Consider the following 20,940-nt stretch of genomic DNA (forward strand, 5'->3'; position numbering starts at 1 on the left):
ATATATATATATATATACACACAAATAACGTTATTACAAAGGGCATAGTGCTAGAAAATCAATATTATTTCAGACTATATGCAAAGATAGTGCATTGAAGTGCTCATTTAATGCTCCACCTCTACTGTACTACTTGCATTAAAGTCTAATTTAATCACATCAACTACCCGAGTGCCAAGTTCATCTTTAAGACTATAAGGTTTGGGACCCTACTTGGGTACATTATTCTTGGAGTGCCGCTATCTTCTTCACAGCAAGATTGCTTAGACATTTCCATACTGCTTCTTCTAAGGGTGATTCACTCCTTAGAAGAATCAGGGCGAAACGTACGTAGGGGGTGGGGATGTCTAAACCATCCCCTTCACTACTTAAAAATAATGAATGATTTCAACACTTATTAATTAATATTTATTCAGGTATTGTAAATTAACACATGATTAAATAAAAAAATTTTGACAATACTTAAATTTGTTGTCGTTATTATAGGTTGAATTATGTTGCAATCAGGAGCTTCTCACAAAAATAGAATGTTATCAAAAACTTAATGTATTTAAGTTCTCGTATATTCTATAGAGTCATTACAGAGTGATCTATTTCACGTGTTTATTTCTGTTAATGTTGATGATTATGGCTTACAGCCAATGAAAACCCAAAAGTCATTATCTCAGTAAATTAGAATAATTACCTAAAAACACCTGTGAAGGCTCCTAAGTGTTTATAAAGGTCACTTAGTCTGTTTCAGTAGCTCCACAATCATGGGGAAGACTGCTGACCTGACAGATGTCCAGAAAGCGTCACTGACACACTCCACACGGAGGGGAAGCCACAAAAGGTCATTGCTAAAGAAGCCGGCTGTTCACAGAGTGCTGAATACAAGAATTTTTGTATTGAAAAACTGAAATAAATTACCCCTTTGATGACATTCTAATCTTGTGAGAAGCACCTGTAGCACATAGGGCTCAGTTAATCATTGCATTTTGTTGTGAATCTTTCTTAATTAGTGAATTTTTGATTTGCCACAAATTCATCAAACGATATGCCATTTTTTTCAAGTTGTCTTAGTGTGGCTTAATTAGTTTCAGGCTTTTTTTTAAATCTTTGTGACTTTTCCAGATGTGTAAGACGGATTCATGAAATGCAACTTTTTCGACAAATTTGGTGCATTTCTATTGCAATATCCCCAGAATGATTTTCTGTATGCCAATTATTTTGCCGTTTTTATGTCATATTATGTGAAACGTGTGACTTTTCTATCTAAAAAGTGGCAAAACCAGTAAAAGGCAAAAAAAAAGACGACACATTTTGTTCATTGAGCAAAATTCAAGTGTGCCATTTTGATGAATTTGGAGCAAAAAAAACAAATCAGTGGAAACAACAAATCAAAAAATAAAAGTGACTTAAAAATCCCAAAAATGATGAATCAACTTCTTTAAGTTTTAGTTTTTCTGGCCCTTAGATATATATGGCAGACATCAGTGACAGTGTCCAGGCGGCGAGAGGGGCCATGTGTCCCACCACAAAGACTTAATAGGGTCTTAATAGGAGATCACTCAAAGAACAATATATTCACTATTGCTGTATGTGCAGTGTACTAGCGATCAGTTGATTTCAAGCTTAAAACCACTAGGACGAGTAAAAAAATGTGAAAAAAAAATTGTTTTTAATTAAAAAAAAATTGGAAAATTTTGTAAATTGAAAAAATAAATAAATAATAATAATAAAAAAAAATAATAATAATAATATTTCATATTGTCACGTCCATAATAGTCCAAACTATTAAAATATTATCATTTATGCCCCACTGTAAACACAAACAAAAATTGCTGTTTTTTTGTCGCCTTCACTGTACAAAAAATACTAATGCCAGAAAAGTGTCATCCCTAATGGCTCCAGCATCAAAAAGTTTTTAAAAAAGTTGCTGTGATCAAATTTTTATTTCTTGAAAAGTCTTTCTTTGTTTATTCTTTATAATGAGTAAAGACAATTATTTTATTTACAATTAATAAAGAATAAAAACAATAAATAGAAATAAATAAAAAAACATACATACATTTTAAAACAATTTTTTTTTTCGCCCTGTGAATGTCGTAAAGACAAAAACTGATCAATTTTAGTTGTTTTTTTTTTCTTGCCTTCTGCTCCAGAAAGGATTGTTTCTCTATTTTCTGGCATGGTAAATTAAATGATGCTGTTGAAAATTACAAACGTGAGACCTCGATGGCAAAAAAAAGCAAAAAAAAAACAGTTAAGGCTCTTGGAAGACTTTGAGGAACGAAGCAAAAGCCAATAAACTGTTAGACTGGGAAGGGTTAAGTTCTGCTGGAGAGTTTTACTTCTTTATCATGCAAAAATGTAAACCAATCACTGATGGTCCCGCTGTGGATCCGCGGCAATGTCTGAAGAGGCCACTAGATGGCGATGCATGACTATCAGTAAGAAGGCAACGCTCAAAGTTCTCCTGAGACATCGGGTGAGACGTTTCTAGGCCGGGGTCACACTAGAGAGGAATACGAACGAGCGAGAGGCGCAAAAACATCACATTGCACATGGACCAATGTTTCTCTATGGGGCAGCTTCCATCAGCCGTATATTTCTCGGCCGTAGAAAATCACAGCATGCTGCGTTTGTCACCGTATTGCGCAAAAAAAACGCCAATGAAACTCTATGGGGGCCAGAAAAATACGGATTATACACGGACCATCAGTGTGACTTGCGAGAAATACGCAGCGGTGTTCTAGAGAAAAGCCGGCAATTCAGCGCTGTGTACAGTAAAATCACACTGACAGGTTAGAATAGAATAGGTAGAATAAATGTGGACACATAGAATAGATATCTACTATATAATATTCTAATTCTGTCTGTTTGTCTGTAACGGAAATCCCGCGTCGCTGATTGCGACAGGCCCAGTCCGGCCACGAATTGGCGCAGAATTTAAACACCGCTTCGATAATTGTTCTGTTGCATTACGTTCCCTGAGCAATAAAATTTAATGATAATGTATATATTTCACCCGGAAAATCCTGTGTATTCATTGCATTATTCTTAAATCTTCATAAATAAACTACATGCATATTCTAGAACAGGGGTCCCCAACTCCAGTCCTCAAGGCCCACCAACAGGTCATGTTTTCAGGATTTCCTTTGCATTGCACAGGTGATGCAATTATTACCTGGGCAAGACTAAGGTAATCCTGAAAACATGACATGTTGGTTGGGCCTTGAGGACTGGAGTTGGGGACCCCTGTTCTAGAACACCTGATGCGTTAGAATCGGGCCACCATCTAGTATATATATATATATATATATATATATATATATACAGTGGGGCAAAAAAGTATTTAGTCAGTCAGCAATAGTGCAAGTTCCACCACTTAAAAAGATGAGAGGCGTCTGTAATTTACATCATAGGTAGACCTCAACTATGGGAGACAAACTGAGAAAAAAAAATCCAGAAAATCACATTGTCTGTTTTTTTAACATTTTATTTGCATATTATGGTGGAAAATAAGTATTTGGTCAGAAACAAACAATCAAGATTTCTGGCTCTCACAGACCTGTAACTTCTTCTTTAAGAGTCTCCTCTTTCCTCCACTCATTACCTGTAGTAATGGCACCTGTTTAAACTTGTTATCAGTATAAAAAGACACCTGTGCACACCCTCAAACAGTTTGACTCCAAACTCCACTATGGTGAAGACCAAAGAGCTGTCAAAGGACACCAGAAACAAAATTGTAGCCCTGCACCAGGCTGGGAAGACTGAATCTGCAATAGGCAACCAGCTTGGAGTGAAGAAATCAACAGTGGGAGCAATAATTAGAAAATGGAAGACATACAAGACCACTGATAATCTCCCTCGATCTGGGGCTCCACGCAAAATCCCACCCCGTGGGGTCAGAATGATCACAAGAACGGTGAGCAAAAATCCCAGAACCACGCGGGGGGACCTAGTGAATGAACTGCAGAGAGCTGGGACCAATGTAACAAGGCCTACCATAAGTAACACACTACGCCACCATGGACTCAGATCCTGCAGTGCCAGACGTGTCCCACTGCTTAAGCCAGTACATGTCCGGGCCCGTCTGAAGTTTGCTAGAGAGCATTTGGATGATCCAGAGGAGTTTTGGGAGAATGTCCTATGGTCTGATGAAACCAAACTGGAACTGTTTGGTAGAAACACAACTTGTCGTGTTTGGAGGAAAAAGAATACTGAGTTGCATCCATCAAACACCATACCTACTGTAAAGCATGGTGGTGGAAACATCATGCTTTGGGGCTGTTTCTCTGCAAAGGGGCCAGGACGACTGATCCGGGTACATGAAAGAATGAATGGGGCCATGTATCGTGAGATTTTGAGTGCAAACCTCCTTCCATCAGCAAGGTCATTGAAGATGAAACGTGGCTGGGTCTTTCAACATGACAATGATCCAAAGCACACCGCCAGGGCAACGAAGGAGTGGCTTCGTAAGAAGCATTTCAAGGTCCTGGAGTGGCCTAGCCAGTCTCCAGATCTCAACCCTATAGAAAACCTTTGGAAGGAGTTGAAAGTCCGTGTTGCCAAGCGAAAAGCCAAAAACATCACTGCTCTAGAGGAGATCTGCATGGAGGAATGGGCCAACATACCAACAACAGTGTGTGGCAACCTTGTGAAGACTTACAGAAAACGTTTGACCTCTGTCATTGCCAACAAAGGATATATTACAAAGTATTGAGATGAAATTTTGTTTCTGACCAAATACTTATTTTCCACCATAATATGCAAATAAAATGTTAAAAAAACAGACAATGTGATTTTCTGGATTTTTTTTTCTCAGTTTGTCTCCCATAGTTGAGGTCTACCTATGATGTAAATTACAGACGCCTCTCATCTTTTTAAGTGGTGGAACTTGCACTATTGCTGACTGACTAAATACTTTTTTGCCCCACTGTGTATATATATATATATATATATATATATATGTATATATATTATTGACACACACATATATACACATATATATTTATATTTCATACAGCGCTAGATAGCATAAAAGCCGGTGATTCAATTGCCGGCTTTTCCTATCTCCTTATCAAACCCGACATGATATGAGACATGGTTACATACAGTAAACCATTTCATATCCCTTATTTTTTTTACATATTCCTCACTTGTAATATTAGTAGTGTGTGCGTGCAAAATTTGGGAGCTCTAGATGTTATATTAAAGGGTGAAATCACGGAAAAAACTGGCGTGGGCACCCGCACAATTTTCTCCGCCAGAGTGGTAAAGCCAGTGACTAAGGGCAGATATTAATAGCCTGGAGAGGGTCCATGGTTATTGCCCCCCCCCCTCCCCTGGCTAAAAACATCTGCCCCCAGCCACCCCAGAAAAGGCACATCTGGAAGATGCGCCTATTCTGGCACTTAGAGCTCCCAAATTTTGCACACAGACACTACTAACATCATTAGTGAGGAATATGTAAAACAAAATCAGGGATATGAGATGGTTTACTGTATGTAAACCAGGTCTCATATCATGTTGGGTTTGATAAGGAGAAAGCAAAAGCCGGCAATTGAATTACCGGCTTTTATGATATACTAGATGGCAGCCCGATTCTAAAGAATCGGGAGTCTAGAATCCATATATACTTTATTTATTCAAATGTAAGAATAATACAATTAATAAATAATAGTAAGAAAGAACAAAAAATGGCTGCACTCACCAGCTCTTGACAATTCTTTTTATTTAAGGTACAGTTACACAGGATCCATGAACATGCTTATGAGGGGAGGGATGAAAGACATCAGACGACAACTTTGCGTGTTGTGGCAAATGCCACAACAACGGTTCTTTGCTTAAGAACAATAATGTAAATAATAAATAATATGTATCAATAACTATGTATATTGGTATGTACAGTGTCCAGGCGCTTGCATCTCTCCTCTGTACTCTTGTTAGCACGCTGTTTGCGCTTACGTGCGGCATCGGCGGCTTTTCGCTCTGCATCATTACCATACTTTATATCAGACCTGATCTTACGTGCGCCATCAGCAGCTTTGGACTCTGTGTCATTAGTATACTTAACAGTATCCAGGCGCTTGCATCTATCCTCTGTACTCTTGTTAACACGCTGTTTGCGCTTACGTGCGGCATCGACGGCTTTTCGCTCTGCATCATTACCATACTTTATATCAGACCTGATCTTACGTGCGCCATCAGCAGCTTTGGGCTCTGTGTCATTAGTATACTTAACAGTATCCAGGCACTTGCATCTATCCTCTGTACTCTTGTTAACACGCTGTTTGCGCTTACGTCCGGCATCGGCGGCTTTTCGCTCTGCATCATTACCATACTTTATATCAGACCTGATCTTACGTGCGCCATCAGCAGCTTTGGGCTCTGTGTCATTAGTATACTTAACAGTGTCCATGCGCTTGCATCTATCCTCTGTACTCTTGTTAGCACGCTGTTTGCGCTTACGTGCGGCATCGGCGTCTTTTTGCTCTGCATTATTAGTATACTTTCTATCAGACCTAATCTTACGTGCGCCATCAGCAGCTTTGGGCTCTGTGTCATTAGTATCCTTACTATTAGAGCTCATGTTGGCTAAGCTAAACAGCTTTAAGCGTGGTGGTGGCAAACAACAGGTTAATAAGAGGCAGTGTCAGGTAGTAGGAAAATAGCCAGTTAATAATAGGCAACAGTTCTTTGCAGGAATGCAGATATTAATAAATAGGCAGTTTATATTGCAGAGAAATTGCTGGGCAATAATGGACAATGTCCTTAAGTGGCAAATAATAGAGCAATATACCCAATGTGGCAAAGAAGAGGTTAATAAACGGCAGTCTCTCAGTATAACAGTCAGTGAATAATAGGCAGTATATGGAGAAAACACCAAACAAAAGTTCAAAATTGGTGTGAAAATGTCACTGAACCACTTCACAACTAAATATATATAGTTTTGGTAAATGGTATTATCATTTTTTTGACGAAATTCGGCAGGAGCTTGAAGAGCAACGTCACTGGGCCCGCCTCCACGCAGTAGAAACTTGCTGTGAGGTAAAAATTCAAAAATCACACCAAAATGGCGGGCGGAGTGTGTCACAGTACGGCACATTTCTGATTGGTCGCTCGCAGCAGGCGGCAACCAATCAGACACTGGACACTGTTGACGTCACTTATCTCCGGACATTAGCTCTGGACATTAGCTCCGGACATTAGCTCCGGACATTAGCTCCGGACAAAGCCACGGAAGTTGGCACAAATTGCAGGAAGTAGTATTCTAGGCAATTATATATTAGATATATATATATATATGTGTGTATCACTGATATATATATATATATATATATATATATATATATATATATATAGACTGTATATATGTTTTCACAAATACTTGAGCCCATGGATCCATTTTATGTGCATTTTGCAAGCCGGCGAGAAAATCTCGCCATACGGATGACACACAGATATTTTTTGGAGAAAAAACCACATCCTCGCATTGAATACGGATCACTGTTCAGGAACTTTTCTGCATATTTTGGACTGTATTTTGATGCGCTAGGTCTGACCCCGGCCTTATGGTCCATTGAGGACGATGTTCACTGTGTTACTAATTACAGGTTCATTAATGCATAATTAATTTATAACGGTACCGCTAGTAATTCTGGAAGGTACAAACCTACAGAAATGGCGGCCTATGATATCGCTCCGATTATTGCTCTCAGATGAGATGAGACTTTATTTCTGACATTTCAGCGATCGATTTACTTGAATGATTAACATTTTGGAGCAAGGCGACTACATACACCCTATTAGGACACTTGCATTTTTCTGCATTTTCATTTTGATTCTCCAGGTCAGAATGATCCCGGCGATACTAAACGTGTATAGGTTTTTTTTACTATTGTATCGGCTTAACAATAATTAAGTAAAATAATAATCATTTTGGTTTGTGTCGCCATTTTTCGCAACTAGTCACTTTTTTAGTCTACCATCCATGGAGCTGTGTGGAGCCTTGTTAGTGTTTTGATTTTTTTTTTCTTCTTTACAGCATTTATCGATCAAATGAATTCATTTTATATTTTGATAGATTGGACATTTTCGGACACACTGATATCAAATATGGTTATTTTCTTTTTTTCTTCATTTCTTTATTTGGAAAATTTAAAAAAGGTTATTTGAATTTTTAAGTTATTATCATTTTATATAACTTTATTATTTATGTTATCATATAATCATATTATTACATTAAAATTGTATATACGTATATTTTTTTTTTACTTTTACTGTATTTCTTAGTTAACTTAGGAGACTTGAACCGGTGATCGCCTGATCACTTGTACTAAACACTCCAATACCGCGGTATCATTGTATATAGTAAAATCGACACGTTCCTATGATGCCCAGTTAGGAGAGAACACCTGACAGGCATAGGAGCGTTCAGCCAGCCCCCCGAATGTCATCGCAACCCATCCATCCCTGAGATTGCAGGATGATCATTGTTGCCCAAACTAATGTCCGAGTCGGATTGAGGCGTTTAAATGGCACTGTCACAGTGGCATTTTTTTACGAAAAAGTCCTTCAATTTTTATGGTCGTTTCAAATGTCTGTAACCAGTTCAGGGGAATCGACTAGAGTCGGTACACGCAATCATATCAGCTGACATTCTAATGATGTCACATGGGGTAAAGACATAGATTATATATTGTCGGTGAATGTCAAACTATATAATCTGGGGAAAGCAGTCAGCAAAACTCTGCAACATTCTATTCTATAAGGCTAGGGTCACATTGCGTTAGTGCAATCCGTTTAGCGCTAGCGCTAGCAGATTGCGCTAGCACAATGTTTTTACCGGGGCCGCGTTCCGGGGTCGCGGTAACGTCCCCGCTCTCGCAGATCCCCGATCTGTGAGAGCGGGTAAGGGACCGCGGGCGCGCCTCGGAGGCTGCAAGCAGTATCCGCGGCGCGCCACAAAACACCGGCGCGTCGCTAGCGCGTGCCGAACACGTCACGCGCTAGTGCTGCGCGTTCCCATTGCCGTGAATGGGCGTGCTAACGGACGCGTTGCACGGCGTTAATTTCGCCGTGCAACGCTGTCCGTTAGCGCGTTCCCATTAACGCAATGGGAACCTAGCCTAAAAGAACAAACATGATGCAATTTAAAATGTAGTAATTGATTTTTGGCAACATCCCCTTAAAGAGAATCTGTCAGCAGTTTTTTGCTATGTAATCTAAAGACATAAGGAGATAGAGGCTGAAACACAGAATTCAGGGATGTATCACTTGTCAAAGTGCGTGCTGTTGTTTACTAACTGTGAAGGATTTATCACTAAGAGATTAACATTGCTGGGCTACACTATGCGGTAACGCCCCTTCCTGTCTATGGACTTTGTACACAAAGAACCTGGTGTGGGCGGGGTTAGCTTTCTCTCCTCTGCTTCATTCTAAATCTAAAAGCTCTGATTGTGTCACAACTGCTGCACCCAGTAATCTCAGTGATACATCGTTGGATTCAGCTTCTCTTTACCTACATTATGCTGCTCTCAGATGAGGTAGCAAAAACCTGCTGACAGATTCCCTTTAATGTAAACTATCTGGCCCTGGCCATGTTGGGAAACATTCACTAAAAATGCTTCTATGGGTTGCACGGTGGCTCAGTGGTTAGCACTGCTGCTTTGCAGCGCTGGGGTTATGGGTTCAAATCCCAACAAAGTTAACATTCTAAAGTAGTTTGTATGTTCTCCCCATGTGGTTTTTTGGGGTTCTCTGGTTTCCTCCCAAACTCCAAGGATTTTAGATTTTGAGCCCCAATGGGGACAGTAATTTATGGTGCAAAATAGGCAAGAAAAATCATCGTCAATAAATTGCAGATGAAAATATACTTAGATTGAGAAAATTCTTCTGACTACAATGTCATGACAAACGGAACGCATCACCAATATGGGAGATAGTTTGGGGAACGTTCTGCTGTCTGTGCAGAGAGGGGAAAGAAGTGAACTGTGATTATTATGACGAGATCCTGTGTAAACAAAATTATTTACCCCAAATTTTGGAAATTATGTCCAATTTTCCTTTTTTTTTCCTGTTCTTTTCTTGTATTGTTCCAATAAACTCAAAGGAAATAAACATGTGTAAACTATGACTATAGATATCATAATTTTATATTTTACAGTGAATGCAACTAACTAGTTTGTGTTAGAATTACGGACATATTCACCTATAATCTTAATGATTTATTTTGTTTTTTCCAATGTGTCGGTAAAAAAAGTTGGCTGTCCATATTTTTTGATAAGCTGCATAGAAAAAAATAAAAAATTCAAGTTGACCCCTGTTATGGACCCGAGGGAATATCAATGAGTCTTCTAAACTTTAATTAACACTACAAGTCTCCTCTATTGGCGGGAGAGGTTGCTCCTCAACCATTTTTCTACTACCTTAATATTAATTTAAAAATCTCTAGCCTACGAATTAATGCTAATGAAACGGACACTAGTGATGATCCCAATTATCTGATGGGACCTTGTAAAATGTAACCTCCAGAATGTACAGATGGCGCTAAAATCCGAAGGCTTCCGGAAAACCAGCAGGATGGGGGCAGATGTCTGGCTGTAGTAATCTGCTTATGTGTTTCCTTTCATCTGCAAATGTCTCTTTGAGAGGAGAAGCAAGTGAGCGATATAATCTGCGATGCCAGAATTAGAGATGAGAGAGTCAATGGGAAGAGGAGCCCAGCTGTGTGTGAACTATTGAAGTCGTAAGGTGGGCTGCTTTGTGACCAACTACACATCCACGGTATGTAAAGACTCGGTAAGATCTGAGGACAGCTGAAAGCTGCCGCTGAGCCAGCAGGAGAAGGTGGAGATCAAAGACCGATATGATCATAACTATTCTACATACTGCATACAGCTCAACTCACCGGCTATTTTTATTCCATAGTTGGTATTACTTTATAATTTATGAGGAACGTGTGGCTGGACACGACAGAGGCAGACATTCACTTTCTTAGAAGAATCAATATGTTGTAAAGCGATGATGAGCCTTATTTACTCATCTGTATTTATTACGCCAGGGTCTTAGCTCATGTTGGTTCCTCTCGGGCGGAACTTCTCAAGCTTTTTTTTATCATGGCCTTACGGTGACTGAAACAAGAACATAGAGAAGCTTTGCCCTCCGAAGTGGTCAAATGTCATGCTAAAATTACAAACTTGAAATAGATATCTAAGAAAGATAATGAAATTGATTCAATAATAGAAAACATTTGAGTTCAGCAGAATTTGATTTGTCTTCTTTCATTTTGGCCGAATCCAGTAAAATAGCATTTGACTGGGACCAATTGCCTGGATTACAGAGGGCCAGAAAGGAGTTCAAAAAGACTTATACTCACCTCTCCGTAGCTTTACCTGTCCCACCACTGCCACTCCTAGGATTGGCACCTCCTGGGATTGGCACCTCCTGGGATTGGCACCTCCTGGGATTGGCAGTTCTGTCTTCCACTTTCTTTCATCTTTCTTTCGATTGGGCCATCCGTTCAATAGGCCCCGTTTCTGTTGTGTGTGGTACATGTGTCAATCAAGAGTTTCACACCCCTTGTGACCACATGAAATATGGAACCAAAAAGAAAGAAAGGTAAGAAAATCGTAGGACCGACAGTGATAGGACAAGTACAGGGAGGGCTGACGAGATGGGAGTATAAGATTTTTTTTATAACCCCTTTCCAGTTGATTCAAATTGCATTGAATTTATTTATTTCCCTGAATTGAGGACATTTTCCCAAATCAAATTTTGGGATTTTTTTTTTTCAACTTTCATGGAAATTTAGAAACTCTTCATATCCCAGGAGGAAGCTATTTTGGAACATTATTTAACACCAGATGAATTTAAGGTAATTTGAAGGCCTAAAAGGCTGAAGATCAATGGATGAAATGAGAAAGTGAATTTATGAGAAGATGGCTGCGAAAGAGAAGTTCTTGATCGAATATCAAATGAGCTTGATACATTTGGAATAAAGAAGGTCATAGGCAAATCCAGGGCTTTAAAGGTGGCAATAAGAGCTGAGGCTTCAGCAGGTGAATGCGGAAACTGACTTTTCTATTATGGCTAGCCATTTAGTTGCCACCTGAACATGATGACTTGATGAGGTAGTGAATTTAACAGGGAAGAAGTATTGATGATCAGTAACACAAGATGTGAATTTTGAGAGTCAAGAAGAAGCATATTAAATCTTACTGAAATCCAACATATTGGAAAAGATGAGAAATGTAGACCATTGACAAATCCCTGTGGCCGATCAGCCATGGATTCTCTCCCTCGAATATGGACAGAGGAAGTCTGAAAGCAGCCGATGATCTCACTTCCTCAAGTGTCTTAATTTGTCTTAAGGAGAGAAGAGTGAAGCCAGTGCTGATTGGCTGCAGGGATTCCATGACATAAGAATATCACGTGAGCCCCGGGAGACCTAATGCTGACATGCTGGAATGGCGCCGACAGCGGAGGTGAGTATAAGGATTATTATTTTACTAGGAGAAATATTGGGATTCAGAAGTGGACGGCCCATTTAAGGATAGGGAAATAAAATAGTTGGGTAAAAACACAAAAAAGTAACATAAAAATAAAAAGTTGAACAACATATAATAATTAGTGATCAGTGAATCTGTTTTAGGCAAATTGAATTCACCTAAAATTTTTAACAAAATTTCAAAAACTAAAATTCTCCGGAATTCAATTTTTTGGTGTGAATTAATTTGATGAAATGTAGTAATACGGCGGCCATTGTACTGAGCAAAATGGTATAAAAAACCCTCACTGCCTCTGTATCCATCTGGTGCTCCTGCCTTTTATTGCGTCTTTTTCCACAATCTTCACTCGGCACCGGATTCTGATACCAAGTAGACCTCAGACATCATAATGTGCATCATAACAACATGCCACATGTCGTCCGAGGCACTGACTAAGCCTTGGTGAAGCACATCATCACGTCGTGCCACAACCATCTGAGGCCAACACAGTGCTGGAAGTCTGGTGCCAAGAGATGATTACGGTAAGAAAACATGAGAGAAAGCGCAGAACACCCCACGGTGGGCTGCGGTGGTCGGGACAGGGAAGCGTCAAAGTGAGGGGTTTTTTTTCCAACCGATTTTTATTTTTTCTGACCCCGGGATTATTCAGTTTGCATCAAGCAACTTAGGTACAAATCTGTTAACCAAGCAATGCCACTGTATAGACTCAGTCCAACCAACAATCACTGTGTAGCTAAAATACAATATAGAGTAGACTGTGCATCTCCATTGCTGCTGACTTACCTGCAGATCGTGGCAGAGTTGAGATAAAGTCTTATCAGGTGCCAGTTCCTCTAATTAAAAAAAAAAAATAGCATTAGAATTACATCCCTTTAGATCCGAAACATCCCCATTCTCAGTATAGTCCAGCAGAAAACAGACTTTTGGGAGGTAGGTTAACTGGTCAGACATCAGTCCCAAAATACATGAGTTTCGCAGTTTTACGAAATTTTTGATAAAGGTAACAAACTGGACCAAACCCAAACTTGGGGGCAGAGAATTGGCATGACTATAGGTGACTGTGAATTAGAATTATTCTCCTTTATTGCACCACACGAGTAGCATATAGTTTGCTCCAGAAAAAGTCTTTACAGGTCTACTGTTTTGCAAATTTTGTGAAATGGAGAGAGGACCCTGCTGACCATAAGAGCTTACACTATACAGTTGAGAGATAGGACCCCACTGACCATAAGAGGTTACACTCTACAGGAGAGAGAGGACCCTGCTGACCATAAGAGCTTACACTCTACAGGAGAGAGAGAGAGGACCCCACTGACCATAAGAGGTTACACTCTACAGGAGAGAGAGGACCCCACTGACCATAAGAGCTTACACTCTACAGGAGAGAGAGGACCCCACTGACCATAGGAGCTTACACTCTACAGGAGAGAGAGAGGACCCCGCTGACCATAAGAGCTTACACTCTACAGGAGAGAGAGGACCCGACTGACCATAAGAGCTTACACTCTACAGGAGAGAGAGGACCTCACTGACCATAAGAGCTTACACTCTACAGGAGAGAGAGGACCCCACTGACCATAGGAGCTTACACTCTACAGGAGAGAGGGGACCCCACTGACCATAGGAGCTTACACTCTACAGGAGAGATAGAGGACCCCGCTGACCATAAGAGCTTACACTCTACAGGAGAGAGAGATGACCCCACTGACCATAAGAGCTTACACTCTACAGGAGAGAGAGGACCCCACTGACCATAAGAGGTTACACTCTACAGGAGAGAGAGAGGACCCCACTGACCATAAGAGGTTACACTCTACAGGAGAGAGAGAGAGGACCCCACTGACCATAAGAGGTTACACTCTACAGGAGAGAGAGGACCCCACTGACCATAAGAGCTTACACTCTACAGGAGAGAGAGGACCCCACTGACCATAGGAGCTTACACTCTACAGGAGAGAGAGGACCCCACTGACCATAAGAGCTTACACTCTACAGGAGAGAGAGGACCCCACTGACCATAGGAGCTTACACTCTACAGGAGAGAGAGGACCCCACTGACCATAAGAGCTTACACTCTACAGGAGAGAGAGGACCTCACTGACCATAGGAGCTTACACTCTACAGGAGAGAGAGAGGACCCTGCTGACCATAAGAGCTTACACTCTACAGGGGAGAGAGAGAGAGGACCCCACTGACCATAAGAGCTTACACTCTACAGGAGAGAGAGGACCCCACTGACCATAAGAGCTTACACTCTACAGGAGAGAGAGGACCCGACTGACCATAAGAGCTTACACTCTACAGGAGAGAGAGGACCTCACTGACCATAAGAGCTTACACTCTACAGGAGAGAGGGGACCCCACTGACCATAGGAGCTTACACTCTACAGGAGAGAGGGGACCCCACTGACCATAGGAGCTTACACTCTACAGGAGAGATAGAGGACCCCGCTGACCATAAGAGCTTACACTCTACAGGAGAGAGAGATGACCCCACTGACCATGAGAGCTTACACTCTACAGGAGAGAGAGGACCCCACTGACCATAGGAGCTTACACTCTACAGGAGAGAGAGGGCCCCACTGACCATAAGAGCTTACACTCTACAGGAGAGAGAGAGGACCCCATTGACCATAGGAGCTTACACTCTACAGGAGAGAGAGGACCCCACTGACCATAAGAGCTTACACTCTACAGGAGAGAGAGAGGACCCCACTAACCATAAGAGCTTACACTATACAGGAGAGAGAGGACCTCACTGACCATAAGAGCTTACACTCTACAGGAGAGAGAGGACCTCACTGACCATAAGGGCTTACACTCTACAGGAAAGAAAGAAGACCACACTGACCCTAAGGGTTTACACTCTACAGGAGAGAGAGAGAGGACCCCACTGACCATAAGAGCTTACACTCTACAGGAGAGAGAGAGGACCCCACTGACCATAAGAGCTTACACTCTACAGGAGAGAGAGAGGACCCCACTGACCATAAGAGCTTACGCTCTACAGGAGAGAGGACCCCGCTGACCATAAGAGTTTACACTCTACAGGATAGAGGACCCACGCTGACCATAAGAGCTTACACTCTGCAGGAGAGAGAGGATCCCACTGACCATAAGAGCCTACTGTCTAGAGGAGAGAGAGAGAGGACCCCACTGACCATAAGAGCTTACACTCTACAGGAGAGAGAGAGGACCCCACTGACCATAAGAGCTTACACTCTACAGGAGAGAGAGAGGACCCCACTGACCATAAGAGCTTACGCTCTACAGGAGAGAGGACCCCGCTGACCATAAGAGTTTACACTCTACAGGATAGAGGACCCACGCTGACCATAAGAGCTTACACTCTGCAGGAGAGAGAGGATCCCACTGACCATAAGAGCCTACTGTCTAGAGGAGAGAGAGAGAGGACCCCACTGACCATAAGAGCTTACACTCTACAGGAGAGAGAGAGGACCCCACTGACCATAAGAGCTTACGCTCTACAGGAGAGAGGACCCCGCTGACCATAAGAGTTTACACTCTACAGGATAGAGGACCCACGCTAACCATAAGAGCTTACACTCTGCAGGAGAGAGAGGATCCCACTGACCATAAGAGCCTACTGTCTAGAGGAGAGAGAGAGAGGACCCCACTGACCATAAGAGCTTACTATCTACAGGAGAGTGAGATTGACCACAAATATGTAATGCTTTTAGCCCAATATAAAGTTTACTTTTCTTCCTGCTCCTGAGATACGGACCTCTTTTTCCTGCATGTAAATCTAATCTTGGGGCATGAACGCCAGAAATATTCTCATACAGCATAGTTAAGGTTCACACCCATTTGGCTAAAAGGCAAGATTTGCATAAAGGGAAGAGGAGGCCATATCTCAGGAATAGAGAGGAGGAGGAACAAAAGAAAAACGGCGACGGATTCAGGAGAAGAGTGGCATGTAGACCAAGTAAAAAGCTACCATATGTATTTGTGTCACAGCCTCGTCCTTCAACAGTCCTGGGACAACATAATTCCTCCATCCAAGGTCGCACTCACCTAATTCTGAATGAGACAAGTCTGGAACTTGTTTTACTAGTGAGGAGTAATATGCAGAAAGTCCGCTGTAAGACGAGAGCAGGAGGCAGCACAGGTCCTTGTGCCACTTGTAGGCGTGCTGCATGCAGGACTCGGAGGGGAGGTAGCAAGGACCCTGAGCAGAAGAGGAGCCATAAGTATAAGACATCAGTGCAAGACAATGCTCTGTGAGCGAAACACCTCCTCAGCAGCTGCACAAAGCCCCCTGGATCCCAGCAAGGGGCAGCGATATATATCCTGTCCTTCATTTATTATAAGGTCCTACTAACAAAAAGAGGGACCAAATATTGACCGCAAGAACTTGATAACGGGGTCATCATCTTTAAACCAACTTTTACCCATGTGCTCAATTATTCGTAAAAATAAAAAAAATCATTAATTACCACCCCCTTCCAGTGCTGTGTCTTTGCTAATACCCCATTTATGACAGCACATTGCCGATCAGTGATTGGCTGCAGCGCTGTCACTGCTGCAGCCAATTAGCAGAAACCGGAATCACAACACTGGATGTCGGGAAGGTAAGTAAAGTTACATAGTAACATAGTAACATAGTAACATAGTTAGTAAGGCCGAAAAAAGACATTTGTCCATCCAGTTCAGCCTATATTCCATCATAATAAATCCCCAGATCTACGTCATTCTACAGAACCTAATAGTATGATACAATATTGTTCTGCTCCAGGAAGACATCCAGGCCTCTCTTGAACCCCTCGACTGAGTTCGCCATCACCACCTCCTCAGGCAAGCAATTCCAGATTCTCACTGCCCTAACAGTAAAGAATCCTCTTCTATGTTGGTGGAAAAACCTTCTCTCCTCCAGACGCAAAGAATGCCCCCTTGTGCCCGTCACCTTCCTTGGTATAAACAGATCCTCAGCGAGATATTTGTATTGTCCCCTTATATACTTATACATGGTTATTAGATCGCCCCTCAGTCGTCTTTTTTCTAGACTAAATAATCCTAATTTCGCTAATCTATCTGGGTATTGTAGTTCTCCCATCCCCTTTATTAATTTTGTTGCCCTCCTTTGTACTCTCTCTAGTTCCATTATATCCTTCCTGAGCACCGGTGCCCAAAACTGGACACAGTACTCTATGTGCGGTCTAACTAGGGATTTGTACAGAGGCAGTATAATGCTCTCATCATGTGTATCCAGACCTCTTTTAATGCACCCCATGATCCTGTTTGCCTTGGCAGCTGCTGCCTGGCACTGGCTGCTCCAGGTAAGTTTATCATTAACTAGGATCCCCAAGTCCTTCTCCCTGTCAGATTTACCCAGTGGTTTCCCGTTCAGTGTGTAATGGTGATATTGATTCCCTCTTCCCATGTGTATAACCTTACATTTATCATTGTTAAACCTCATCTGCCACCTTTCAGCCCAAGTTTCCAACTTATCCAGATCCATCTGTAGCAGAATACTATCTTCTCTTGTATTAACTGCTTTACATAGTTTTGTATCATCTGCAAATATCGATATTTTACTGTGTAAACCTTCTACCAGATCATTAATGAATATGTTGAAGAGAACAGGTCCCAATACTGACCCCTGCGGTACCCCACTGGTCACAGCGACCCAGTTAGAGACTATACCATTTATAACCACCCTCTGCTTTCTATCACTAAGCCAGTTACTAACCCATTTACACACATTTTCCCCCAGACCAAGCATTCTCATTTTGTGTACCAACCTCTTGTGCGGCACGGTATCAAACGCTTTGGAAAAATCGAGATATACCACGTCCAATGACTCACCGTGGTCCAGCCTATAGCTTACCTCTTCATAAAAACTGATTAGATTGGTTTGACAGGAGCGATTTCTCATAAACCCATGCTGATATGGAGTTAAACAGTTATTCTCATTGAGATAATCCAGAATAACATCCCTCAGAAACCCTTCAAATATTTTACCAACAATAGAGGTTAGACTTACTGGCCTATAATTTCCAGGTTCACTTTTAGAGCCCTTTTTGAATATTGGCACCACATTTGCTATGCGCCAGTCGTGCGGAACAGACCCTGTCGCTATAGAGTCACTAAAAATAAGAAATAATGGTTTATCTATTACATTACTTAGTTCTCTTAGTACTCGTGGGTGTATGCCATCCGGACCCGGAGATTTATCTATTATAATCTTATTTAGCCGGTTTCGCACCTCTTCTTGGGTTAGATTGGTGACCCTTAATATAGGGTTTTCATTGTTTCTTGGGATTTCACCTAGCATTTCATTTTCCACCGTGAATACCGTGGAGAAGAAGGTGTTTAATATGTTAGCTTTTTCCTCGTCATCTACAACCATTCTTTCCTCACTATTTTTTAAGGGGCCTACATTTTCAGTTTTTATTCTTTTACTATTGATATAGTTGAAGAACAGTTTGGGATTAGTTTTACTCTCCTTAGCAATGTGCTTCTCTGTTTCCTTTTTGGCAGCTTTAATTAGTTTTTTAGATAAAGTATTTTTCTCCCTATAGTTTTTTAGAGCTTCAATGGTGCCATCCTGCTTTAGTAGTGCAAATGCTTTCTTTTTACTGTTAATTGCCTGTCTTACTTCTTTGTTTAGCCACATTGGGTTTTTCCTATTTCTAGTCCTTTTATTCCCACAAGGTATAAACCGCTTACACTGCCTATTTAGGATGTTCTTAAACATTTCCCATTTATTTTATTTTAGTTCTGTTATTTTACAAATAATCGAGTATATAGACAAAAGTTGGTTGAAAAGGGGATGAACATTTTAACTGCTTAAAGTCACCGCTGCAAGAGCAGCCAAATAAGTGACCCATCATTATCAAGGAAATGGACGATCGTAGCAGACGTGGATTCACAGGATTCTCCACCATGAATAAGGGCTGCTGCTAAGCGCAGATATCTCATATCACGGTGTCATGTGGATATTTCATTCTTTATCGTTTGTTTTTCTCTTTGCTATATTCTTCTTTTTTTATATTATGAATGTAAGTACACCCCGGAGTCTCTCTGTTACCTCAGCCGGCGCTGGTTTACAGTAGGCTGCGCCAAACACCAGATTCTCCAGTGAAACGCTCGTCTGTTCCATCCCCAGGTCCGGATTACTTTTTCCCAACCATGAACCTTTCACTGGTCGAACAAAACTGGAAAACAGAAGAAATAATAAAGATCTATATACGCATAATCCGGGAGGTCACTCTGTGCCCATATTTATATACTGAGCATAGACATTGTCACACCGCAAGAAAGGATCTAGAACCACCGGACACATGTAAGGAATCAATCCTCTATATACAGTGGGGCAAAAAAGTATTTAGTCAGTCAGCAATAGTGCAAGTTCCACCACTTAAAAAGATGAGAGGCGTCTGTAATTTACATCATAGGTAGACCTCAACTATGGGAGACAAACTGAGAAAAAAAAATCCAGAAAATCACATTGTCTGTTTTTTTAACATTTTATTTGCATATTATGGTGGAAAATAAGTATTTGGTCAGAAACAAACAATCAAGATTTCTGGCTCTCACAGACCTGTAACTTCTTCTTTAAGAGTCTCCTCTTTCCTCCACTCATTACCTATAGTAATGGCACCTGTTTAAACTTGTTATCAGTATAAAAAGACACCTGTGCACACCCTCAAACAGTCTGACTCCAAACTCCACTATGGTGAAGACCAAAGAGCTGTCAAAGGACACCAGAAACAAAATTGTAGCCCTGCACCAGGCTGGGAAGACTGAATTTGCAATAGCCAACCAGCTTGGAGTGAAGAAATCAACAGTGGGAGTAATAATTAGAAAATGGAAGACATACAAGACCACTGATAATCTCTCTCGATCTGGGGCTCCACGCAAAATCCCACCCTGTGGGGTCAAAATGATCACAAGAACGGTGAGCCAAAATCCCAGATCCACGCGGGGGGACCTATTGAATGAACTGCAGAGAGCTGGGACCAATGTAACAAGGCCTACCATAAGTAACACACTACGCCACCATGGACTCAGATCCTGCAGTGCCAGACGTGTCCCACTGCTTAAGCCAGTACATGTCCGGGCCCGTCTGAAGTTTGCTAGAGAGCATTTGGATGATCTAGAGGAGTTTTGGGAGAATGTCCTATGGTCTGATGAAACCAAACTGGAACTGTTTGGTAGAAACACAACTTGTCGTGTTTGGAGGAAAAAGAATACTTAGTTGCATCCATCAAACACCATACCTACTGTAAAGCATGGTGGTGGAAACATCATGCTTTGGGGCTGTTTCTCTACAAAGGGGCCAGGACGACTGATCCGGGTACATGAAAGAATGAATGGGGCCACGTATCGTGAGATTTTGAGTGCAAACCTCCTTCCATCAGCAAGGGCATTGAAGATGAAACGTGGCTTGGTCTTTCAACATGACAATGATCCAAAACAC

General features: G+C 41.4%; 1 protein-coding gene across 2 annotated transcripts in view; it reads right to left on the reverse strand.

Moving 5' to 3' along the window:
• Positions 1–20,940, reverse strand: part of FAM135B (family with sequence similarity 135 member B) — a 269,797-nt gene that overhangs the window by 61,661 nt on the left and 187,196 nt on the right. For both annotated transcript variants that reach the window (XM_069731950.1, XM_069731951.1), the window contains exons 7-9: positions 19,549–19,675; positions 16,533–16,686; positions 13,281–13,330 (exon numbers count right to left, since the gene is read on the reverse strand). In XM_069731950.1, coding sequence (XP_069588051.1) covers positions 13,281–13,330; positions 16,533–16,686; positions 19,549–19,675 — 331 coding nt within the window. The remainder of the gene's footprint in view (positions 1–13,280; positions 13,331–16,532; positions 16,687–19,548; positions 19,676–20,940) is intronic.

The sequence above is a fragment of the Ranitomeya imitator genome, chromosome 6, assembly GCF_032444005.1.
Source record: "Ranitomeya imitator isolate aRanImi1 chromosome 6, aRanImi1.pri, whole genome shotgun sequence".
NCBI lineage: Eukaryota > Metazoa > Chordata > Amphibia > Anura > Dendrobatidae > Ranitomeya > Ranitomeya imitator.